Genomic DNA, 25,917 nt, shown 5'->3' on the forward strand with positions numbered 1-25,917 from the left:
TGAATCTTTGGGGTTATTGGGTTATATACATAAACTCACAAAGTGAAAAAAAAAAACATAAAGAAAAAGGTTAAAATACTTAAGCTATTCCTATATTTTATAAAATATCTTACTATTTAAAAGTATTCTCAAGTATTTTAGCATCGGTCAAGTAAAAACAGTGTACTTAATTCCATGCAAAAATTGATTTCAACAGAGTTATTTCGCCTATTCAACACCTAAAGGAAATTTGCATCATTTTACATGTCATGTATTGTTGATTAACAATTTTAGACTAAATTGATAGTTTTTAGAGAATTCAAATACTGCAGTGATTTGTTTTTTCAAGTACTAAATTGAGAGACTAGCCCAAAGCACAATGGGGTTTGGGTTAATTCCTTCCTTTGCATCAAAAAATATTAATATACAATTTATCAAAAAGAAAAAAAAAAACTAGATAAGGAAGAAAGGACAAATTTGGTCTATTTATGGGCCCATCTCTCCATCCCTAGCAGCTGTAATTCTGTACCATCCAAACGCGTGCACCATGGAATTTGGGATCCTTTGCAGCTTGCAGGTAACGGCCGACGGCGTGCACCATGGAATTTTTTTTAATCTAAGGGGCATTATGGTAAATTAATACGGCAACTGCAAATGGGCCGAACTCCGGAGCCCCGGGGAGGAGCAAGGTTTGGCTGAGCAGCAATTTTAATTTCACACTTGCCTAGTTGCCTACTTACAAATTCATCACTCAATCATTTCCCTCTCTTCTTCTACACCAACGGACAATCGACTCTCTCATTTCTTTGAGGGATTTTTACAAATACAGAGTAATCGAGGGAGAGAGAGAGAGATCTAAGTGACAATGTCTCTTCGACCCAATTCTCGAACCGAAGTTCGCAAGAAATCCTACAAAACTGGTGTCGATGGAGACGAGGCTCGGCGGAGGAGAGAAGACAATCTCGTTGAGATCAGAAAAAACAAACGGGAGGACAATCTCCTCAAGAAGCGTAGAGAAGGGTTTCTTCAAGCCCAGCAACCCACCGAGCTTTCTCAAGCCGCCCCGGGGATCGAGAAAAAGGTATCCCCTATTTGTGTTCAAAAACTCGGTAACTGTTTGTTTATCGATGGTTGGTGTTTTAATCTTTCCGATTTTACATCTTCTTACAATGTTTCCTGGTTCTGCATTTCTTGGTGCTGTATTAATTTTATTTTTACTTCTATGTTTTTTGTTGTGCGTTCTGGAGTCGATGTGTTATTTGGGAAATGTATGACTTTTTCTCTTTTTTCCTCTACCAATTGTTTCTTTTATTTCTAAGGATAGAGAAGAATTGAAGCTTTAAAAAAGAAAGAACCATCTTATAAGAAATACCCGACTTGCATGTGTATTTTCTAAATCTCATTGAGAATCTTTATTTTTTTTTCAAAATTTTATTTTTAGTAATTTTTCAAATTTCATTTTTTATAATCAAATGTAAGAGGGAAAAGAAGGTAAAGTCAACAATGAGAATTCATTCTTCTCCTAAACCCTCAGGGAAGTTAGTAGTATCCTATTCTACTTCTGAGAAGTAACAGTATACATTGTATCCAAAATGAGAGATATCCTTCACTTCCTACTCTTGTTCTAATTAGCTATATTGTTGGCACTCATTTCTGGCTCTTGGTGTTCTCTGACAGTTGGAAAGTCTTCCTTTAATGGTACAAGGAGTATGGTCAGATAATCCTGCTTCACAATTGGAAGCAACCACTCAATTCAGAAAACTTTTGTCAATCGGTATATTTGCAATTTAACAAATTGGAAATTTGGCTTTTTTTTCCTTGCTGTTTATCTGATTATTTTATGGAATTTTGGTTCACATATTTATGCAGAACGTAGCCCTCCTATTGAAGAAGTAATCAAAGCAGGTGTTGTCCCCCGATTTGTTGAATTTCTTGGAAGGCATGATCTGCCTCAACTGCAGGTGTGAACTATTTGTAACCACCCTTCTTCTTTCAACTGTGTATTTTATGCAAGGGACTGTATTCTAACCATTTTTAGATCTGATTAAACCTTTTTGTGCAGTTTGAGGCAGCATGGGCTTTGACCAATATTGCATCTGGGACATCAGAACATACACGTGTTGTCATTGACCATGGTGCTGTTCCTAAATTTGTGCAGCTTCTTAGCTCTTCAAGTGATGACGTTCGTGAACAGGTTGATTTTAGGCTCCTTCATTTTTGGTCCTTGTGTTGGACTACTTGCGTTATGTATATATGTCTATATTTGTAAATATAACAGATATTCCTACCATTTTTCTCTTGAACAGGCTGTATGGGCTTTAGGTAATGTAGCAGGAGACTCACCTCAATGTAGGGATCTTGTTCTTGGTCATGGTGCACTCATGCCATTACTGGCTCAGTTAAATGAACACTCAAAGCTATCTATGCTGCGGAATGCTACCTGGACTTTATCCAACTTCTGTCGTGGCAAGCCACCAGCACCATTTGACCAGGTGGGGTATTTGCAGGATTAATTAATTCTGCTAGAATTAGTTTTCCATAATCTCTCAAATATTCATATACATGTTAATTTACTCTCTCAATTTCCTTTTACCAGGTTAAGCCTGCATTGCCAGCCCTTCAGCACCTTATCCACTTGACTGATGAAGAAGTTCTAACAGATGCCTGTTGGGCGTTATCTTATCTTTCTGATGGCACAAATGATAAAATTCAGGCAGTAATTGAGGCAGGCGTTTGTCCACGACTTGTGGAGCTTCTCCTGTAAGATTCTATTTACGTATTTTTAAATATGTAGTTCATACTTCAGAACTGTTATAGCTTCTTGCATGATAATTTTTGTACCCCACTCCAGAGAGCTGGTTTCGCTTCAGTTATTTATGTTATGTTTATATTCCTGAAGTACTTAAATTATTATTACTGAATATTTTTTTTTTAATTTAATTTTTCATACCAGTCATCCGTCACCTACAGTTCTCATACCTGCTCTTCGAACAGTTGGAAACATTGTCACAGGAGATGATGCTCAGACTCAGGTATCTAGTTTATGTACCCGGGATTATAATTGCTTCTTCCATTAAATAATCATAATGAATAAATTAAGAATTTAGAGATTTCTTACACACTGGTTTTGAAAATAAATTATTATGTTTATTTATACTTATATCTAGAAGGCTTTGTAGCCCACTCCTGGATCTCAAATTATATTAGCAGATGTAGATGTTTATGGCTGTCCAGTTGCCTTGTCAATTTGTATCCATTCAGCCAGTTCAAATTCCAGATATTTGTATCTCCTCTTCTCTCTCCCCCTCCCCCCTCCCTCTCTCTAAATTTGGTGGTTCAAGTCATTTCTCTTAGCACCTGGAAATATCTTTTCCCTTGTAATTCCTTCTAAGTTTACAAAACCCTGGACGTTATAGTCATGAATGTAGGTCTAACAGAACACTTTTGTCCTTTGCTGCTTTGAAGAGTTGGATAATATTTTGGAAAATGTGAATATTAGTGTTCTGACACTATATACAAGCACATGTAGTTTTATACTCAAGACAACATCTTTTCTATGTTTTCTTTTTCTTTGTTAAGACTTCGGTGTTATACAGGAGAGTAAAAGGCTTCTAAATTGTCCTAAGCATCATACTTGTATATGGAAGCTCTTCTACAAATACCAAAAGAATATGAATATGCTTTCTTAGAATTGATTACTACTTTTAATTCTTTAGATAAAATCACATCTAACTTGTTGAGTTGTTTCCTACAAAAATTAAATTTCAAAACTAGTAAGACTAGTTTTTTTTTAATGAATGAATAAAACTAGTAAGACTAGTTAAAAGCTGGATTAACCATAAAAAAGAATTTCTTGTAATTCACTTGTATGGTGTTTGTATTCTAGCCATAACTTCCTCAGTCATGTCAAATTGAATGATTTCCAGCTCATTGGACTGCCACAATAGTATACCTGAGAGACTAAAAAATCAATGTGGCTTGTCACGTTTTAATAATGTTCAAAATATAGAAAGAAAGAAAAAACTCCAGCACTGATGTAGCAATGAGCTTGAGTCAGGTCAAGTTGAGGTCTGGTTAGCTGGTCCATGATAATGCGTATGAGCTGTTTTGCCCAGTTGGCATGTGGGTATTTAGAAGTGGTCTGTACCAAGTTTCGCCTTGGAGCTTATGAGTTGCAATATTTTACTTTGAATGTGGTGATATAACAAGATGATTGTGGCCATGGAATTGAGAAAACCTGAGAGACTGAGACCTTAATCTCTGTTTTTTTTTTTCTTTTCTTTTGATAATTGGAGAACCTTAACCATATAGGCTAAACTATTTAAACTTTATACATAATAAATACAGCCCACAATATCAAAAAAATTACCCATTCAGCATTAAATTCAAGGATTGCTCATCACAACATGATAACAAGTTGGGTCTTAGGTTCAGGTCACACACACACACACACACACACACACCAGTCTGTGATCTTTGCAGCCCAGATGACAAACACTTTGAACAACAGAGAACCTTAATCTCTGTTGTTCAAAGTGTTTGTCATCTGGGCTGCAAAGATCACGGGCTGGTGTGTGTGCGTCTCACTTGAACCTAATTATGGCTCACCCAATTTGTTACCATGTTGTGATAAACGAGCCTTGAATTTAATGCTGAATGGGTTTTTTTTTTTTTTTGATATTGTGGGCTGTATCTATTATGTACAAATTGTAAAGTTTAAATAGTTTAGCCTATATGGAGCTTGAACATATAAGGCTACAACCTGTGTTAATAACAAGATGCTCTAGCCAATTAAGTTAATAAGATTTTTTGAAATATCTTACTTATTTCGGAATTTGGATTTACATATTCTTGTGTTTCAAGTTTTCTTTTGATTTCAAAAAGTGGCAGTTTGCTTCAGTCAACTGCACACCTTGCTTTGTGCCTCAGTTTGAACTTTAATTGTGCTTCGTGCTTTTCAAATACTATGACCATATTGGAGGAAGGTTTTTCCTCTTTCCTTGCAAGAATCGGAGTTCGGATTATGAGATGCCTACTACAGATCTTTTCTTTTAAAATTTTATTAGTTCTTTTACTTTTAATGGTGGAGGGGTGTGCTTTCTTTTATTGCTGACTGAGTGGGGAATGCTCTGCTTTTTTAAGCCACATTTGGGAGTGCTTCTCTAATGGGTATTCTTTTTGTGCTACTCATTCATAAAAAGATGGGTTTTTGTTCTTTTCATGTTGGAGAAGCCAAAAGCCAGTAAAAAAATTGTTTGGTGAAAAAGCCCAAAATGGGCTTTTTGCATAAAAAAAGCCCATTTGTAAAGCAGGGAAAAAACCTCCATTTAGCCTTTTAGGAAGAAGCTAGTTGAACAAAAATACTGGTGACCAGCCAAACACTAAGAAATAAGAAAGTACTTTTTCAAAAAACCCATTTCAAAAAGTGGCTTTTTCAGAAGCCCATTTAGGCCAAAAATCACTCCCAAATGTACATTTAACAATGTCTTGCTGTCAGGCCATACACTAACATGTATGTAAAATCCTCCATTTTTCTTGTTCTAATGAACCTTGAAGGAGTGAAGTGAGGGGAATTCTTGAGGAAATATGCTGGCTTCTTTATTCAATGGTTTTTTGAATACTTAGTGGAAATTAGAATTTTCTGTAAATTTACTTTAGATCAGGAACTTGTAATTTGACTTGCAATCAACAAGTGAATGAAAGAAACATTGGAATTCTGGAAGAAACTGATCTGCTTGCAATACATATTTGAACAATGACAAGAGTCAGCTTTAGGGCATCCTGGTTGGAAGAGAGTACACCACTAACATGTGTGAGGAAATTGCAACTAATGGAAATTTTCTAACAAGGAAAAACTCCCTCATGGGCTCCAGTATGGGCCCAGAGCCTTGGTTCTCTTATCACAACACAAAAATAAACTAATGTCTTGGGAAGATTCAATAAGGTAACATTGCTCTCTAGTGAATATCAAGACTGTTATTGGTGATTGAAATTTGCTTAGAAATGAAGCTTTATATATTTGCTCCCTTCCATTGAATTCTGTTACTTATGAATGTGTGTGTGCTTGCACTTGCACACATACACAGACGATATATTTATACTGGCACAAACATATATGCATATATTAGTTCTTGTGCATTTATTGTGTACTCTCTGTTGATGTGAAAATAATTTGTGAATTATGTTGTTCAGTATGTAATTGAAAACCAAGTCCTATCCTGTCTCTATCAACTTCTCACACAAAATCACAAAAAAAGCATCAAGAAGGAAGCATGTTGGACAATCTCAAATATCACTGCAGGGAACCGAGGTCAGATACAGGTAAATTCTTGTCATTTGTGCATTTTAATCTAATGATGATTCTACAATGAGGAGTTCCATTAATTAGGATATTGGGGAGCCCATGGCAGTTATTTGGTAGTTTCTGCCATATGAGCAATGTTTTATCATAACAATTATTTGGTGCAACGGTTGGGTTGCTCCATTGTGACCTGGGTGACCAGGGTTCAAATCTTGGAAACAGCCTCTCTGTATGCACAGGGGAAGGCTGCATACATCTGTCCCTCCCCAGACCCCCACATTGGTGGGAGCCTCGTGCACTGGGATGCCCTAATTTTAAGCTATATTAGCTATACAATAACTCAATAAGGTAGTGATCATCTTTCTTTTTACTTCTCATTTATCATCAATAGTAGGATGGCATTCAAATTTATCTGCCTTGTCTTGTGTATTAGGCTGTTATTGATGCCAATATCATCTTCCCTTTAGTGCAACTACTTCAACATGCAGAGTTTGAAATCAAGAAGGAGGCTGCATGGGCCATCTCAAATGCTACCTCTGGGGGGACCCATGAACAGATCCAGTATGATTCTTTTTGTACCCAACTTTTTCTTTGATATAATTTTGCTTTCTTGATGGGTGCATATAACATAAAGAGAAAAATGATGTAGATTTCTTTGCTACTCATAAAAAAGTATTGTTTTCTTTGCTGTTATTACTATTATTGTGGTGGGCAAAGAGAAACTGTGTGGTCAAATTTAAATACTAGAAATTTAGGTATTCATTGGATACAAGGGGCCACCATTGATGCTGCTATTGTTGTCATGCTATATATTTACTCAGATTTTGATTACTGATCAATACATCTTTCTTTTTTTTTCTTTTTTTCTAAATTTTGCAGATATCTGGTTAGCCAAGGCTGCATCAAGCCACTTTGTGATCTTCTAGTCTGCCCAGATCTAAGAATTGTAACTGTGTGCCTTGAGGGCCTTGAGAATATTTTAAAGGTGGGTGAGGCTGACAAAGAGTTGGGAAAGACTGATGGGGTGAATATGTATGCACAGATGATTGATGAATGTGAGGGATTGGACAAAATTGAGAATCTGCAGAACCATGACAACAATGAGATTTATGAGAAGGCGATGAAGATATTGGAGAGATACTGGGTTGATGAAGAAGAGGAAGAACAGAATCTTCAAGATGGGGAAATTACCCAACAGGGCTTTGAGTTTGGAAACAGTCAGCCCGATGTTCCCTCTGGTGGCTTCAAATTTTGTTGAAGCGGGCAACTGAGCAATAGTTAGATCCTAATTTTTGAGATTTATAAAAACTGTAATTGTTTGTTTTGACATTGTTTTACGTTCCAAGGGTCAGTATTTTTGGTCTGACTCCTACTAGATTCATCTTGGTTGGATGTTATCAATAGTTAAAGCCTATGGTCTTTTGACTTTCTATTTTTCAGTTTTATTTCTAGTTTTGTTTTAGGTTTTAGTGGCACCAATATTTATTATGGAAAGGGTGGTCCAATGATGAACAATGTTATTAAGCTGCAAAAATAATCAGCTCCTCGTTCATCAATCATTCCTTACATGGTAACTTGTACTTCTTTTGGAGATACCCAATTTTAAGCCATGCTGCCGTCTGTATATGAGAATTAATGTGGAACTGTCTTGTTTCTTTCTGCTTCCATCCACAACACGATAAAAAGAAAAAGGAAAAGAGAAAGTGTTGTATCTACAAAGAAGTATCTGTTCCGTGCCAAAGGACTAATTGTAAGCCAGAGTAAATTACTACATGTTTTTTTGTTTGTTTTTTGTTTTTGGCAAAACTCAAGATAAACATTCATTAAGAAATTAGTTTACATCTCCATGCCGTGCTAGGGCCGAAAAAAAGGATTCTTACAACCAACTTGGTGAAGATTCCAGATATTTCATCTCTTTGCCTAGCCTTTCCTGCTATTGTATGAGCTATGATATTACATTCTCTTTTGATATATATTAATATTACTTTACAACTATCAAACAGATCGACAACATACTGAGAAGCTAACTTAGCAAAATCTGTAAAAACTTGAACTCTTCGCAGATGAAAATCTAGAGCCTTCCGCCTTTCTGGGCCCTGAACGTTGAACCATCAATTGTTTTCCTATTGTTGCAACAACATTTTTGTTAGGAGATAATATCAAGAAGCCAACACCAGTCTGCAAACTTGAGAAGGTTCTTGCATTATGATTAGTCATGCCAGTCTTGCATTATTCAATTAAGAGCTCATAAGGTGATCTTGGGATCCATTTTACATCGAGAAAGAACTTGGCATTTCTCGCTTCCCATATTAATCTCATAAGCACAACCCATTTACCAAAAATCCATTGCAGCAAGTCTTGGTTCTACTTGAAGATTTTGAAGCCATTTATTTGCTACCTCTTGCATGGGTTGTACCTCATAAAAATCTGGGTTGAATCCAATGTTGGCCTGAATCAATACTGCTCTTGCATATGGCCTGAATCTGGATTGAGTACAATGTTTCAATATACAATATACTACATGGTTGTATATTGAAAAAGAAATGTTAGGATTTACTGTTATGGGCATTAGAATTTTCTATGCGTTTCGTCATCTTAAAGGCAGAATACGCTCAATCCAACTACTCGCCTTCTGCTTTCTAGCACTCATGTCTCTCATCCTCTCTTTCGTTTCAATTACACTGCTCCATACTCCCATGTCACTATGGATTTTTGATAACATAGAATATATAGCAGGATGACCCTGTTCCAACTTATACAATTCTTCTGCAGCAAAGGTGCCAAGTTTCAAACTAGAATGCAATCCACAGGCTCCCAGTAACGCCCCCCACACAATTATATCAGGCTCAAAGGGCATCTCTTTGATCAATTTCTCTGCTTTTTCAAGCTGACCTGCTCTGCCAAACATGTCCACCATGCATGCGTAATGCTCAATCTGAGGTTGGATCCCATACTTAGCTTCCATAGACATGAAGTATCTTTCACCTTCTTCAACCAGCCCTCCATGCCCACATGCTGACAATACGTTTATGAATGTAATATAATCAGGCCTCACACCACTGCTTATCATTCTCTCAAACTCCTCCAGTGCTCTCGTTCCGAGACCATGTCGAGCGTAACCTCCTATGATTGAATTCCATGAGACCAAGTTCTTGTCTGTCATGGAATTGAAGATACAAAATGCTGCACAGACGTCTCCGCACTTTGAATACATATCAACAAGTGAGGTTGACACGATGACATCAACTGGTAAACCAGACTTCAAGATGCTCGAATGGACTTGCTGGCCCATGAGAAGCGACGAACAACCTGCACAAGCGCTCAGAACACTAGAGATGGTGAAGTGATTCGGTCGAACACCTGAATTACGCATTAGGAGATGTAGCTCTAAAGCATCTGTGTACTGGCGATTTTGCTCGTACCCACTTATCATGACGGTCCATGTAACCACATTTCTATCTGTCATTCTGTCGAAATTGAGACGAGCTTCGCTGAGCTTCTTATTGCGAATAAACCCATTAACCAGAGTAGTCCAAGAAACTACATTTCTCTCTGGCATTGCTTGGAAAGTGCTACGAGCCTCAGCTAAGCAACCCAAATCCATATAACCTGATATCAACGCGTTCCATGACGTTACGTTCTTCACGCGAATTTCGTCGAATACTCGACGTAAAGATATCGAACACCCCAAATCAGTATAACCTCCGACCAGAGCTGATCCAACGAAAACGCATGAACCAAACGCTGAACAAACTATACGAGCATGAAGTTGCGGGATCAGATGTCGGAAACCCCTGCCACAAACGGCGCTCACTACAATCGACAATGTGAACTCGCTCGGAGCCAGTCCAACTCTTCCCATTTGTATGAAATATTGAACAACTTTTTCTGGGTCATTGGTACGTTGGAAACCCAATAACATGGTGTTCCACGAAACAACATCTCTCTTGGGCATCTGATCGAACAAATCCTGAGCAAACCGAATTTGATCGTTTTTAACATACCCAGCAATCAACGAATTCCAAGAAATGATATTCCGGGCTTCGATATTTTGATCGAACAGGGTTCGGGCCTCATTCAGATGACCACTACGAACATATCCATTGATCATGCGATTCAGGTGGGTCGTCGCGAAAGCATAAATATAGCGAGATGACATAGGAGGGCGCCACCGTCACAGGCTCGCAGCGGAGGTCGTATGTGTATCAGTTAAAGATGGATAGACGGGAAGCTCCGTATTCCCTTGATCTAAGCCGTCAGCTTGGGACCATCAGCAAAATGTCTGATTTTGGTGGGCAGTCCGGATCCAGATTTTTCCATTCGAATCCACACATTTTATCTTCTGGGTTGATCATCCACACGCTGAATGGAGGCATGGAGCATAGCTCACAGGTTGCTCACGGAAATGTCAAATAAAGGATGCAATTCTGATCATATCATGCAATGAATGAGCCACATAGAGAATTTCAACTACATCGGACTCGGTTTTGGGTTCGGATTCATTCAAAATTTATCAGACGCTCAGCCCAACCTGATCCAAGTGTGGGGCGCAGATGTGAATTCAACCATAGCTACGTAGGGTGAGGTGAATGGAGCAAAGCGGGACTGACGTAATTCGGCCCCACTGTGAGCCTTTACGGTGTTCTTCTCTTTGCATTGATTCTTAAGCTTTGTTGGTTCAGAGTAGATCCTTCATTTTTTAAGGTGCAAAACCACTCAATAAAACGTGAACTCTACATCAATATACTACTATTTGATTAAAATACCCTAATTTTTGAATTTATTTATGTAATTTGAACAATTAAATTTTTCCTTATTCAAATCTCATTCATTAATTCTTATATTTAAGATATTAACTCCTAATTCTAATTTTGATTAGAATATACCTACTTTTTAAATTTGGCCCCTTTTTAACTGTGAGAGCATAATGTAATTTAACTACTACATTTCTATTCAATCAATTTTATCTTATTAAGCCTTATATTCAGTGTATTAACTCCTATTCTTTCATTTAATCCTATATTAATTAACCATATTAAAGAAAAGGGGAATTGTCTAAAACTCAACTTTTCGGCATTTTTCTTAAACTCACCACAACTTTTCAAAATGTTTAAAATTCACCATGTCATTAATTTGACGTTAAACAGACTAACGGGTGTTAATATATTACCATTTTAACCTTCATAGAAAAATATAAATATATACAAAATAAATTAACAGGTGTTAATATATTATCATTTTAATATTTAGACATGAAAAAAAGGAAAATGTTCAAAAAATATTTTCAAATATAAAATACATAAAATATAAAAAATTATAGAAATTGCAAGAAAAATAAAAAAAATACTTTCAAATTTTAGAAACTATAGAAATTGAAAAACAAAATTAGAAAATAAAATTGTAGAAAAAAAACAAAAATTTATAGAAAAACACATAAATTAACAGGTGTCAATGCTTTGAACCTTGCTTGTATGTTTTCATCAATGTTTTTGAATCGACATTGACCCGAACGGTTGGATAGATCAGCAAAGAAACCGTCCAAGTAACCGGTTCCGTTTCACTCCTAACCTGTTCTTGGATAAAAAACCATTGGCTGGAGCGATTGAACCGTTAATTCATTTGACCCAGACAATGACTCAGTTAAAAAAAAAAATGTAGAGGAGAGAAAAAAAAAAATGCAGAGGAGAGAAACACAGTACCTCAGATTTGAGATCAAGTCTGAGACACGAACTCAAATCTGAGATAGAGAAGAAAACTACAGTACAGACGTTACAGAGAAATCAATCTCAAATTTGAGATCCGAGAACTCAGATCTTAGATTTGTGTCTATTATCTCCACCGCCATTATCATCGCCAATTAGAGTTGAATCATCCTCAGCCTCTTCCTTCTTCTTCCCTCCTTCCCTTCTTTTTGTTCCCTCTTTTTCTTTTCTTTTCTTTTCTTTTTTTTTTTTCCTTTTTCCTTTCTCCTTTCTCCTTCATTTCTTTTCTTTTTTATTATTATTTTTCTTTCTCAGCCGACAACAGTCTCCTCTCCATTCTCCTTTCTCATATAAACATATAAATATTTGCCCTAATGCAAAGTTGCAAACCGTCCGAACCGTTCGACCCGAATGGTCGAACTGCTGACCTGGAAACTGATAGCTAGGACGATCCGTTTCCGGGTTGATTTTTAAAACCTTGGTTTTCATTCATGAGAAGATGTTATAATGCACGTTTGGAAGTATTGTAAATTTGGTGTGAGGACCAATTTGGTGAGGACAAAATCCTGAACCTTCTCAACCAATGTTTACAGTCAAGGTTCAACACAGACATACTCTTGCAGTTCGAGTAGCTTACTCAAAGCAGCCAAAGCTAAACCCTTCCAAATGGGCCCTAAGGTTTTACGATTACGGTATCACAAGTGCTGCAAAATCTGACGGAGAAGATGGCTTGCATTTTCGCTTCAACCACTCTGACCCAACAAACTCGGCCCTGTATGTTTTCAAGACAATATTAAAGTAAACGCATGGTGTTATTCAGCAAATACTGGTTGTGGTTGGATTGGAAAAGGTCCTGTTAGCTTCAATAGAACAAACTACCCATTGATATCATTACAATAAAGCTTTCGCTTTTAATATCATCAAGGATATAAAAAGAGGTTTCGTCTATTCACACCTTACAATTTACCTCAACTAAAACAAGGGGAGAAAAGGGAACTACCTCGCTACTTTACCAGCCTTCAGCGTTTGCTTTCTACCTTTTCTTAGGCTAACCCGTCTGTGATTTGTATGTCTTCCTTTATCACCATTGTCATTCTCATCATCAACAAGAATAATAGCATCTTCAATATCATCATCGTAGTCAATCATGTTTAACTCACCCTCATCTTCCAAATAATCTCCATCCTCTTCGTCTTCATATGCATCATCATAATCCATTTCTATCTCGTCATCGTCCATCCCTGCACGCAATGTGTGGAACTCAGGAGGGGGAGGACAATCTTCTGTGATTGCTTTGTCCCTCTTTATTACCAAATGCCGAATGACCCTTTCATCCTTGTCCAACATGCTCTTGAAATCATTGATCCATTTAGCTTCCAGCTCAAAATTCATCAAAATGTATTTGGCATAACTCGCTTTCTTGATCTTGTATGCCAGCCTCCGAAGACCCCAATCATTCAGTCTCCATATCTTACCCTTCTTCTCCCTTATGAACTCTGCAAAAATGGATTCAAGGAAATGTTGAAAACTTTTCTAAAAGGAAGGTTTAAATCATATATATGAATAGCTCAGTAGCTAATACAAACATTTACAGAAGGAAGAGCCCCAAAGAAAACAAAAATGCCATAGATAACCTCCCAATATGTAAAAACAACTTGCAGAAGTTTTAAGATTTAGGAGAAATATTCAAGATTGAAATAATTGAACCCAACACATGGGCTATTATTTGTTAACAGAGGAAGCAAGCAACATAAGGCTGTAAATATATGGCGCATGAATATCCCTTTCCTACTTTAATTTCAGCATGCTTGATTTATTAATCAAGAAATCAGCTGAATTCAAGAACCTAGGCTTTTCAGATCCCTTTTTCCATCATTTTCTTCAAGAAAGGAATGAAAAGGGAGGTTGAATATGTTGAGTGCATGCGATTTATATGCCATCTTATAGGGAAACCAAATTAACCCTCATCAATCTGGAAGAGCTGTCTCAGATTTTCTGGAATACCAGTTCCATAGTCTAATCGAGAGGTGACGACTGTAGACAACGAAGAGGTGACGGGAGGTATGACGACAAGAACTTCGAAGCCTAACGTCGGCGACTGGGAGAGATAAACCCACAAGTTGGAAACATGGCTTAGATTGTCTGGTTTCCACAAGATGTGGTTCAGAGGAAATTTTTGAAAAACCAGAACACTTCTTACGATGAGAGGCGACGGCTGTAGACGACGAAGAGGCGATGGGAGGTACGATGACGAGAACTTCGAAACCTAACGTCGGTGACTGGGAGAGATAAACCCACAAGTTGGAAACATGGCTTAGATAGTCTGGTTTCCGTAAGATGTGGTTCAGGTTTCCCGGGTAGAAAGGAAGGTAGATGGGAGGTGGAGAACTGGCACAATCCGAACAAAAAAGGGTTAGGTTTGAAAAGGAACTTCTCCTATAAAAGCACGGTAGGCGTAGGGATTTGGCCTGGATTTGGGGAGACAATCATTTGAAGGGAGGGGGATTGGCAATTTCTGGAAATGGAAGAAAGGGGGGTGGAAGCCAGAACTAAGTTTCTGAAGGCCTGCTTAGTGGGCTGCTTCGAGAGGAAGGTGGGGGTGGAAGAAATCGAATCTTGGGCGGCAAGAAGTTGGGGGAAGGTAACAGGGGTGAGGATCAAAAAATTAATAGATGACAAATACTTGTTTATCTTCCCCTCTAGGGAGGAGGTGGAATGGGTGTTGTACAATGGACCTTGGAGGCTAGGACAAAACTGGCTGGCGATTGTTTGGCCTACTGCTGCAGCTCTGGTGTCCAAAAATAACAGAGGGGATAGGGAATATCTGTGGGGGTTTTTTAGGGACAGACGATTTGGTGGAGGAGTTGAGAACCTGTGAATGGGTTTGCATCAAGATTAGAACAGAGGGAGAGGTGCCAGAAAAGATTAAAATCGTGACAGGTGATTCCACGTTCTGGATCTGGATCTGGAAAGAGAGAAGACCGGTGGTGGAGAAAAAGAAGAGATCAGAAGGGGAAGAGTATCTAGGGGGACTGAATCCTCATGGAGAAGCTAGAGAAGATCTGGAGCAGGAGGTAAGCAGAACGGTAATTCTAGAAGAGGAGGTGGAGGATAACACGGAGATCAGAGGTGATTACCGAAGGGAAAGAAGAAAGAGGGGACATTTGAGATCCGTGCCCGAGATGGGGTCAACCAGGGGGGCTGGCTCGGGAAGTCAACAATCCATCCCCCACCGTGCGATGGAGCTGAGTATCAATGGTCAATAGAAAAAGGAGATTCAAATTTTGAATAAGGACCAAGGAGGAGTGGGATTTTCGAAAGAAGCCTTTGGAATGCTTAAAAGAATTGGAGTGGATGCCAGCAAGGCAAGAACACCAAAGGGGGGGGGGGGGAACCATTGAATTTGGCAAGCCCAGTAGGAAGGACACTTGGGGGTGGTTCGGGCGAAAGAGAACCAAGGACAATTAGTGGGGAGAACGACTCCACCCCAAACGATCCAAGCAACCAGATTGAAACCTGGACCCAGCTAGTTTCTCCTCAAGCCCTTCTGGGATCTCGAGAGGGCAAGCAAACCTGGCCACAGGGACCGAAGTGGTTAGTCTCAACAAAGAAGATCTTCCTTGTAGAAAGGGATAATTGTGCTCAATTGAAAGCTGGTGTGGAGCAGAGATGCTCAAGAGACCTGCAAAAGCCTCTTCACAAACAAAAGACACCTTCTAGGGTCTCCAACACCTCTGTTGTGATGGGGGAGGATGTCAAAGCGGCTGAGGCAACGACGGAGATAGGATTAGTGGACTCAAATCCAGAAAAAAAATTACCCCGTTGGCCATAATTGAGGCCAGAGAGGAAGCTACCCCACAGTTCCATCTGCTGGCCGAAATCCCAATTTATTAGGTACGCAGCTTTGTTTTGTTTCAAGAGGGTGAACGAAGAAGAGGAAAGGAGGTGGTTGTGGAGGGGGAGAGGGGTGAGGAAAATGAGGAAGGAAGAAGGTCGATTCTACTTCAGCCTGGGTGACCTCAAAGCTGTTGGGGCTGGGGAAGTTTTTGGGGGTGCCAATAGAGGGACTGGAGGAGGAGACAGTCAGCTACTTAGAGGGGATAGAGAAGAGGTTGTCAGTGGAAAAAGAAAAAACTGAAAGCTAGAAAAGGGGGAAGCTCTTTCAAGAAAAACAAGGAAATACTAAGACTCTCGTGGGGTTTGAATGAGAAGGCGGGAAAAGGGGAGGGGGAAAGAAGGGGTAGAGGAAAGTGAAAGGCCGGGATGTAAGGGGAGGTGTTCTTACTGTGTTTTCTTTATGGAGTTAAAAATCTTGTCTTGGAATGTGAGGGGTTTAGCTAGGCAAGGGGTTAATAGGGCTTCTGGGTTCTGGGCTCAGTTGTAAGTTTTGTGTTTTTCAGTTAGATTTATTCCCATACCTTGGGGAGTTAAGATTCCTTAGCTCCTCTTCCTTGTAATTTTATTCCTTTATTAATGAAATTAGTGGTTATCGACTAAAAAAAAAAAAGTGAGGGGTTTAGGGTCAGGGAGAAGAAGGATGGTGGTGTGCGATTTCCTGAAAAGATGGAGGTCGGAGGTGGTTTTCTTGCAAGAATCCAAATTGGAAGTGGTGCAAGCTGAAACAATCAGAAGTATATGGGGAGAAGGGGAAGTTAGATGGATCTACAAACCATCTAGAGTTAGGGAAGGAGGTCTAATTACCATGTGGGATAGATCGAGATGCAAGATGATCAACTCCCATGTTGGGGATTTCTCCATTTCAGTGGAATTAGAGTGGGAGGGGGGGAGTAAGGGGTTTGTTTACCAATGTCTATGGCCCAACCTTAAATGAAGAGAGGGAAAGACTTTGGGGGGACTTATCTGATGCAAGAGGATCCTCCACGATCCCTTGGGTAGTAGGGGGCGACTTCAATGTAACCAAATTTTTGGAAGATAGAAATGGGGGGAGAAACAGAGCTAGAGACAGAAGGCGTTTTGCAAACTTTGTAAATCAATTTGAACTGATAGATCTTCCACTAATTGGGGCTCAATTTACATGGACAAACAACCAAGAGGAGCCTATCCTAGTAAAACTTGATATAGATTTCTGGTGTCCCTGGGGTGGGAAGACCTATTCCAAAACCTGAAACAACAAGCTTTGCCAAGGCCAATTTCAAACCATTCCCCTCTTCAATTGGTTTGCAGTGGGCAAATCTGAGGGAAGTCTAGCTTTAAATTGGAACATGCATGGCTTGAAGAAGAAGACTTTGTACCTTTTTTGAAATAACACTTGGTCAGAACTCAGGTGGTGGGAACAAGCTCTTACATTTTAGCAAAAAAAATGGGTGCAATAAAGGTAAACTTTGACAAGAGTTGTGTGGCGGGAGTGAATGTGAACGAAAGAGATCTAAGGGAATCTGCAGACGAGCTAGGTTGTGCTATTACGGTTTGGCCCCTGACTTATTTGGGCCTCCCTTTAGGAGATAATCCTAAAAGTGTTAGCTTTTGGGCTCCGGTAGTGGAGAGGTTTGAGAAGAGACTAGCGGCTTGGAAGAGGAGTTATCTTTCTTTAGGTGGATGAGTCTCCCTCATTAGATCTACCCTAGCCAACCTTCCTGTTTACTTTCTGTCAGTGTTTAAGATCCCTTCAAAGGTTTCAAATCTTTTGGAAAAATTAATAAGGAACCTTCTCTAGGAGCCTGGAGAGGAGAAGAGTGATCATAGGGTGAGTTGGGAGGTGGTCTCTAGGTGTAAAACACAAAGAGGTCTTGGGATTGGTAATTTCAAGAAAAGGAACATGGCTCTTCTGGGGAAGTGGTTGTGGAGGTTCTCTTTGGAAAGGGATAAATTGTGGACTAATGTGGCTAGCATTCATGGGCTGGAAGACAATGGTTGGGATCCTGGAATCTTGGCAAGGGCTTCAGCTGCTTCTCCTTGGAAATCCATCCACAATCTACTTCCAGTTTTCTCCCCTTGGATCGGGTATGGTCTAAACTCTGGTAACTGAATAAATTTCTAGGAACATCTTTGGGTCGGGGATTCTCCTCTAAAAGACAAGTTTCCTTCCTTGTATGCTCTTTCAGACTTGAAAAATGAACCTATTTCTTCCTTCTTAATCCCTTCAGCTTCCACTTCGGGCTTTGGTTGGAACCTTGGCCTGCGTAGGGCAATTAGGGATACGGACTTGGATAGCCTGGTAGCTCTGCTAGCCTCCCTTGAGGGTGTCTTCCTAAACCCTGCAAAGGAAGACACCAGATTTTGGACCCTTTCTAGCTTTGGTACCTTTTCTGGTGCTTCTTTCTTTGAAACCTTAACTCAGCCTCCTACCCCCCTGGGGTTGTCCTTTCCAGTTAAGGAAATTTGGAGCAGACCTATTCCTCCTCGGGTGGGGTTTTTTTGTTGGGAAATTTTCCTGGAAAGAATTAACACTTTAGACTTACTCCAAAGAAAGATACCCAACTATTGTCTACTTCCTAATAGATGTGCTCTTTATAAAGCTGATGGGGAATCTGGCTACCACCTCTTGGTCTCTTGTAAGGTTGCTAAATCTGTTTGGGAGTGGGTTTTCTCCCGCTTTGGGCGTTCTTGGTATCCTTCAGAGACTGTCCAAGGTTTGTTTTCTCCTTTTTTCAGTTGGCCTAAGAAGCGAGGGAAGACTATGTGGAGGTGTATTAGGGCAACGGTTTGCTGGTCTTTGTGGGAAGAAAGAAACTCACGCATATTTTCTGACAAGGAAAAAACTTTGGAAGATTTGTTAGATCGAATCCTCATAAGAGCGGTCCACTGGCTAAAATCTTTTGAGTTGTTTTCAGATTGTCCTATGGATGACTTACTAAGAAACTGGAAAGAGATTGCTTTCACTGCTAGATGCAAGAGGACTCTTTGTCCGTCCCAGTCGCCGCCCCCCTCGGGCTTTATAAAGCTGAATTTTGATGGCAGCAGTGTAAGGAATCCAGGGCCCTCTGGGATTGGAGGAGTCTTCAAGAATGAGGAAGGGATTGTTACTGCTTTATTCTTTGGCCCTATCAGAGAAGGTGACTCTCTTAGGGCTGAGATCCTTGTAGCACTTGAAGGAATTCGAAGAGCAAAAGATCTAAATATTAGCCGTTTGATTCTGGAAGGTGACTCGAAGGTGGTGGTTAATTGGTTGAAGACAAAGGACAGTGGTTTGTGGAACTTTAACAATGAGAAAAAAACTGTTCTTATGGCTGGGTAGGGACATTGAGATTCAGTACAGCTGGGTGAAGAGGAGTGCCAACTCATTTGCGGATGGGTTGGCCAAGCAAGGAGTGAATAGGGAGGCTGTTTTTAATTTTCTTTGCATTCCTTGTGTTTTCTGTTTTTGGGGAGCTAGGTTATTTTATCTCCCTTTGTATTCTTTTCCCTCTATTCTCTTAATTTAATGAAGTTGATGTTACTGATCGAAAAAAAAGAAAAAAAAATTAAGGAGGCTTTGAAATTTTGGAAGGTAGAAATTTGGAATAAATCTGAAAATGAAAAGAGGAGGTGTCTGGAAGAAATTAAAGAGATAAATTCAGCAGAAGAAAGAGGCCCCATCTCAGAGGAAGAAAAGAAAAGAAGACTGTCAGCAAAATTGCTCCTAGACAAGTTAGCATATAAGGATGAACTAAAATGGAGACAAAGAGCAAAGGTGAAATGGCTCAAGGCTGGGGATAGAAATTCTAGATTTTTTCACAAAATGGTAAAGGCTAGAAATAGAATAAATAGAATTGAAAAATTGGAATTGGAGGGGGAGGTAGGGGAATCTTGGCAAGATAAGAAAAAAATGGTTATAAATTTCTTCGCAAAGCTCTTTAAGGAAGATTGGAAAAAAAGACCTCTACCTAAGGGAGTTAATTTCAAAAGAATCTCGGAGGACCAACAAAGTTGTTTGGAAGCTCCTTTTTCGGAAGAGAAAGCTAGCCAGGTGATAAAGAATTTAGATTCAGAAAAGTCCCCCGGGTTGAATGGGCTTGCCATTTTATTTTATAAAAGTTGTTGGGATGTGGTGAAAACAGATGTGATGCAGGTTTTCCAAGACTTCCATAGAAATGCCTCTTTGGAAAGAAGCTTAAATGTTACCTTAATATCTTTGATCCCAAAAATTGAAGGAGCCACAAATTTGAAGGATTTCAGACCCATTAGCCCCCTAAATAGCTTCTATAAGATTTTGGCCAAGGTTTTGGCAAAGAGGATGAAAAAGGTGCTGCTAAGTGTGATCTCCCAAAATCAGTTTGTATTTGTCCCTGGTCGCCAAATGATGGACAGTATCTTAGTGGCCAATGAATTAATTGATTCAAGGTTAAGGGAGGGAAATCCGGGTCTACTTTGTAAACTTGATCTCGAAAAGGCTTATGATAATGTCAATTGGAGATGTTTGGACTGTGTGTTGAACAAAATGAATTTTGGACAGACTTGGAGGAGCTGGATTAAGGTCTGTGTCACCTCTCCAAAGCTTTCAGTCATCCTTAATGGCCAATCAGCAGGTTTCTTTAAAAGGGTCTTAGGCAGGGAGACCCTCTCTCCCCTCTTTTGTTCATTTGTATGATGGAACTACTTACAATCTTCATTCAAAAAGTAGGGGAGGGGTGGTGGAAGGGTTTTGAGGTGGTGCTGGGAGGGGAGAAGGTTCAGGTTCTGCAATTCGCAGATGACACCCTATGTTTTTTGGAAGCCAATGAAGAACACTTAGATCTCTTAGTGGGAGTTTTAAGATGGTTCGAAGTGCTGACAGGTCTGAAAGTCAATTGGAGTAAGAGCAGTTTGATCCCAGTGGGAAAAGTGGAAAATGTAGAGGACTTGGCAGAGAGGTTAGTGCATCAGGTGGGATTCCTCCCAACAAAAAATCTGGGACTCCCCCTAGGAGCAAAATGCACTTCAGCTCTGATCTGGGAACCAGTCTTAGAGCGGCTTGAAAAGAAATTGGCATCTTGGAAAGCTAGATACTTGTCCTTAGGGGGCAGAATTACTTTGTTAAAAGGCTCCTTATCCAACTTGCTAGCATTCTATCTCTCTTTATTCCCAATCCCAAGTAAAGTGGCCAAAAGGATTGAGAGGCTGCAAAAAGGGACTTTTTATGGAAAGGATGGGAGGAGGATATGAAGAAAATCCACTTGGTAAGTTGGGACAAGGTGTGCTCTCTGAAAAGTAAAAGGAGGTTTGGGTATAAGGAAAATGAGGACCTTTAATAAGGCTCTTCTTGGGAAATGGATCTAGAGGTTTGGGTTGGAAAGAAATCACTGGTGGAGGAAGTTAATGTCATTAAAATACAACACAGACAGAGGAGATTGGATCACAACTTCTTCTCCCCCATCCCTAGGTTGTTCGGTATGAAGTAAAATAATGGATATTCTACCTATTTACAATAGAGGCTTAAGCCCCATCCTTGGGAAGGGTGACAGGCTGTCCTTTTGGAAAGATCCCTAGTGTGGAAATACTACTCTTTCAGAGAGATTCCCACATCTATTCCAGTCAGCTGACCATCAAGATGCAGTGGTTGCTGATTATTTTGAGGTGGTGGGAAACTCAGTAGTCTGGTGCCCTTCTTTCAGAAGGAATTTTAAGGATTGGGAAATTCCTGCATTGGCTGATCTACTAGAACTGCTCTCTCTTCAACCCCTAAATCTGCTCAGAGAAGACAGCTGGTCTTGGAATTGGAGTTCAGATGGCCTTTTCTCAAACAAGTCATTTTCCACTCACATGACAATGAGTACTGCTAAAGATATGCCTGCTTCCAGAATCTGGAATCCAACTACTCCCTCAAAAATCAATGCTCGAGTGTGGGCTGCAGTTCTAGATGGGTGTTTAACTAAAGCCCATCTATGTAAAAGAGGGGTTCATATCCAGGACCAGAAGTGTATGTTATGTGGTCAAGGAGTGGAAGATAGCAGTCATCTGTTTCTACATTGCTCAATTTCTGATAGAATATGGAATCATTTCCTTGGTTTGGTGGGTCTTGCCTGGTCAATGCCAGCTTCGGTGAAGGAGATGTTGTGGAGCTGGGGATTACTGGGTTTGTCAAAGCTTGCTTCAGATGTGTGGATGTCCATTCCAGCTGCAGTCATCGGCACCATTTGGGCAGAAAGGAACAAAAGATTATTTCAGAATATTTATAAGGATCCGGACCTGATTTCCATCTCTGTTGGAAAACTGATTTCTTGGATTTCAGCTTCAAAGGGAATGCAGGCTGCTGAATTGGGGGCTAGGCTGAATTCTAGGAGCCTATGGCATCTGTAATGTTGTTATGTTTGGGCTATTTCCCCTTCTAAAATGTTTAGTTGAGGGGCCTCTTTTTTTTGATAAATATTGGGGGGCCTTTCTACTTTGTACAAGTTTTTCTATCAATAAAATTTTACATAACCTTTTCTCAAAAAAAATCGCCACCTAGAAAAGCTAGTTTCATGTAACCAAAAAAAAGAAACAAAAAGAAAATATATCTAAGAAGCCCATGTGAACCCGAGTACAACCTTTTATAAAATATAATTAGGTAAACTTCAGTAGGTTTTGCGCAAATATTAAAGAGCAAGAATAGATCACCTTCAACTTTTGAAATTACACTGTCCACCTCCTCAACATGATCTTCATGAATCAAATAAACAACTTCATAATGGCGCACTGCACATGGAAAAAGGAATGGATCAATTAGTCACCATTAAACTTGTTTAACTAACATGTCAAAGGAAAGATGCAATTAGAGATTTGTTGGCAGACAGTTTGACTGTTCTTCTTTCTTTTCTATCTGTTTGGTTTCTTATTTATTTATTTTTGTGAGGACGGGGGCCATAACAGACAGGGCATAGCCAACACCTTAACATGATTGGTAAAAAAAGACACAATGCCTCTAAACTTCTATTTAATATTTTCTTGTTTCCCTTGCTTATTTCAGACAAGCTAATGTACATGACAAATATCTTTTTCACATATAATGCTACTTAAGTAAAATAAATAAGCTTCCCTTGTGCTCTCAAATGCAATGGAAAACAACATGGCTAGTACCTAGTAGACATGTTTCCTATTTTTATTTTAATTCCTTTCTCCATTATCGATAGACAGTTGCTCTGTTCACATAATCCCAAGCTCTGCACTACTAATATATGTGTGTGTGTGTATCCTATTTTCCCTCAGGGCATGATATGCCAGTTTCATTTGCAGCAGTGCCTATAGAAAATCATGGGAGAAAGAAGATAAACAGAGGGAAGTGGAAAAGGGAGGGGGGCAGAGGAGAAGACAAATGAGGAAAGGTTAAAAATATAGTAATTTCATCTCTTACTGGATCTAGTTCATTATAAAACCAAACATAAAATTTTCTTTATCAGCGGCTAATGATAAAAATAATATGTAATCTTTCTCATTCTCTCATGCCCATAAAAAGAAAAAGAAAAAGAAATGAAGCAATAGCTCATGTCTAAGACAAATTAGGGCTTTTAACAGAAAGAAAAAAGGAATTATAACATCCTTACTTCGTTCAACATTCAATTGGCTTTCCATCTGAAGATTCAGGAACTCAAAAAGTTCTTCTGCAAGTTAGCAATTTAACTTAGTTATTCAGAAACCTGTGGATAATGAGAACATTACTTCTCAGAAAGAAAACAAAATTTGTAACAACAACCTTCTTCAGCGTCAAAATATTCTGGGAGAACTCTACCATCTTCCTGAACTTTCTTCTGAAATTCAAGACAAAAGTCCACCATCACAACAATCCAAAAAAAAAAACAACAACCTAGTTCTCTTAACCATGGAAATACATGAAAATACAAAAACCCAAAGTAGAAAATAATTCTTCAAGTCTAACATAGAGAAACTTAATGATGGTGATATTAATACTCTCTTCGGATGTATCCAACAAAATTGGAACGTATCAAAAAAAAAAAAAAAAAAAAAAAAAATCTAGAAGCGAAAAATCATATCTGCAATGTGATTAGAGTAAATTTTCAAAATTCTCCAAAAAGAACTGATACTGCACATAGTTTAAGATAAGCCAGTTTACTTCTCGATATAATATTAACCTCGACCTAAAATCATCAAAGTGCAACTACACAAATACCAACAAATAAAGTCAGTATACAATTTCAAATCCCATACCCGTCACTCACCCATCCAAAAGACAGAGAAAATACCAGTTATGGTTATAAGAGCAAAGGCTTTCCCTCATAAGGTAGAGGAGAAGAGCCCCAATTCTCCTATGCTCTGTAAATAAGTAGAGGAGAGAACTATTTGAATTCTCGAACCCCAAATTCTATAACGCAAATCAAAACTGAGGTTACAACTATTACTCACAAATTATAAGCTTACCACCCAAGAAAATGAATATAAAGATAAAATGAAAAGGCAGCAAGAGTTGTTTCCTGAGCTACAACCTCCTTAAGCAGCACGGCCTCAGGAAATATCCCAGTGGCTTCATCTGGCTTTGGAATGAAGCTATGATAATCGACTTTCTTCTTCTTCTTCGCTTCAGAAATTACTGATTTTCTGCCCCTATCAACGATAGAGAGCTCTTGGGGAAAAAATGAACGTAACGAAGAGACCACATTTCCGAATATCAGGCAAGAAATATGATTATTGAGAACCCTCTCCCTATGAACACATTTGGAGCTCGTTGAAGAAAATGGAGTTGCGAAGGAGGCTCGAAGGAGAACCTCCATGGAAGTCTGTGGGCGAAGCTCAGAAAAAAAAAATGATGGCTAGTACTCTTGAATTCGGATATGGCAGGTAGGCAGAGACGTCACTCTTGGGTCTCTCTGGGGATTCAAAACCCAACCCTTTACGGCTTCAGCGCTTGATTTGATTGGCCTCCTCACAGATCGCGCCCCACAATACATCCCAACCGTGCATTGAGAACATCAACATCTTCCGAATTAATATTGAGAAAAATAAAATTCTTCCCGATAAACGGTTGGGATGTCTTATCGGGTGCGTGCGGGGAGAGCGGATTTGTTCCTCCCAAAAATGTCTTCACACCGTTCTCACGTACCTTTATCTGTGCAATGGAAATCGGGGGAATGACGGTTCAGCAACCCAGGGTCAGAATTTTTATGCTCACGGTAGAGTTTGGGTAGGTGCCAGCTCTGAATTGATAGTAATTGATAGGCGGATATTGATGTATATAGTAGAAGTTTTTGATATTTTAAATGTTTATGAATCTGATAAAAATATACAAATAGGAAATCATATAGCTTCACACCAAGCTCACACTGCATCGCAGTTGTGCATTGGGGACATCTTCCCCTGAACGAGTGAAAGAGAACATGGGAGATGTTCTAGATGCATGGCTACAATGTGCACAATGTGTTGTGAGGTTGGTGTGACAAGCAAATGTGATCTCTAAGGAGAGATGTTTTCAAAGAATTAGGGTATGTTCCTCACAGAGCACGTCTCACACCAGAGTGTGGCCAAAACATGTTGTGAGGTGGATGTGAGGCATGCTCTGTGAGGAGCAAAGCCGGACTCCTTTCTGATGCAAAAGAATGTAAAGATGGTTATGTGAAGGAACAATATGTCCGCACTAACAAATAAGTGTGGATTTCCTACCAACATAACTTCCAACTTCCAAGACCTCATCAACGAGTTCAGATATGCTCCTCACGGTGCATGTCTCACATCGACCTTGTAGGTTGTTTCAGCTGTGTATCTGGAACATTCTCAAAATTGTAAATTTTTGTTCATGAGGAGATTTTCCCCATGCATGGCTAGAACGTGTTGTAAGGTAAGTGTGAGGTGCACTATGTGAGGAATAGATCCAAACTCCTCATCAACATGATCTCACAATGCACATCCATACATGGTGGATCCCACTTTTATGGTAGGTCCTAGTTTCATGGTAAGATGTGCAGTGTTGGAGCTTGTTTTGTTAGCAGATCCCAACTCACTTCTGATTTAGTCCTAGCTCCACAGAGAGGGGCTGACAACTTCTTGGATCATGGTGCTACTGTCCATAGTTAGATTTTTTTTTAGACAAAG

At 39.3% G+C, this 25,917-nt stretch overlaps 2 protein-coding genes and 1 pseudogene across 3 annotated transcripts; 1 reads left to right on the plus strand and 2 right to left on the minus strand.

Annotated features, from left to right (window-relative positions):
- The first annotated feature begins 370 nt into the window (after positions 1-370).
- Positions 371-7,712, plus strand: LOC148867778 (importin subunit alpha-4-like). The gene is made up of 10 exons (XM_088981125.1): positions 371-1,060; positions 1,657-1,753; positions 1,849-1,940; positions 2,042-2,173; positions 2,286-2,471; positions 2,576-2,739; positions 2,933-3,011; positions 6,172-6,300; positions 6,714-6,841; positions 7,160-7,712. Exons 1-10 carry the CDS (start codon positions 845-847, stop codon positions 7,536-7,538), a joined length of 1,602 nt encoding a protein of 533 aa, XP_088837251.1. The 5' UTR covers positions 371-844; the 3' UTR covers positions 7,539-7,712.
- A 341-nt stretch (positions 7,713-8,053) lies between these two features.
- Positions 8,054-10,757, minus strand: LOC148867779 (pentatricopeptide repeat-containing protein At2g21090 pseudogene; annotated as a pseudogene). Its single transcript, XR_016110787.1, has one exon. The product of XR_016110787.1 is annotated as a pentatricopeptide repeat-containing protein At2g21090 pseudogene (transcript).
- A 2,061-nt stretch (positions 10,758-12,818) lies between these two features.
- Positions 12,819-24,908, minus strand: LOC148867780 (Translation elongation factor EF1B/ribosomal protein S6 family protein). Its single transcript, XM_088981126.1, has 5 exons — positions 24,318-24,908; positions 23,570-23,624; positions 23,421-23,477; positions 22,498-22,575; positions 12,819-13,478 (listed from the first exon to the last, which is right to left on the minus strand). Exons 1-5 carry the CDS (start codon positions 24,600-24,602, stop codon positions 12,979-12,981), a joined length of 975 nt encoding a protein of 324 aa, XP_088837252.1. The 5' UTR covers positions 24,603-24,908; the 3' UTR covers positions 12,819-12,978.
- Between the last annotated feature and the right edge of the window lie 1,009 nt (positions 24,909-25,917).

This window comes from Nelumbo lutea, chromosome 3, assembly GCF_056320005.1.
Source record: "Nelumbo lutea isolate HS-2025 chromosome 3, American lotus-T2T, whole genome shotgun sequence".
NCBI classification, from domain to species: Eukaryota; Viridiplantae; Streptophyta; class Magnoliopsida; order Proteales; family Nelumbonaceae; genus Nelumbo; species Nelumbo lutea.

Excerpts from the sequence above, each read along its gene's own strand:
- LOC148867780 (XM_088981126.1), bottom strand. The coding sequence starts at position 24,602 with ATGGAGGTTCTCCTTCGAGCCTCCTTCGCAACTCCATTTTCTTCAACG. Across the intron at positions 23,625-24,317 it reads AGGCCGTGCTGCTTAAGGAG|AAGAAAGTTCAGGAAGATGG; the intron begins GTTGTAGCTCAG and ends CTTGAATTTCAG. Across the intron at positions 23,478-23,569 it reads ATATTTTGACGCTGAAGAAG|AAGAACTTTTTGAGTTCCTG; the intron begins GTTGTTGTTACA and ends GCTAACTTGCAG.
- LOC148867778 (XM_088981125.1), top strand. The coding sequence starts at position 845 with ATGTCTCTTCGACCCAATTCTCGAACCGAAGTTCGCAAGAAATCCTAC. Across the intron at positions 1,061-1,656 it reads CCCCGGGGATCGAGAAAAAG|TTGGAAAGTCTTCCTTTAAT; the intron begins GTATCCCCTATT and ends GTTCTCTGACAG. Across the intron at positions 2,740-2,932 it reads CGACTTGTGGAGCTTCTCCT|TCATCCGTCACCTACAGTTC; the intron begins GTAAGATTCTAT and ends TTTTCATACCAG.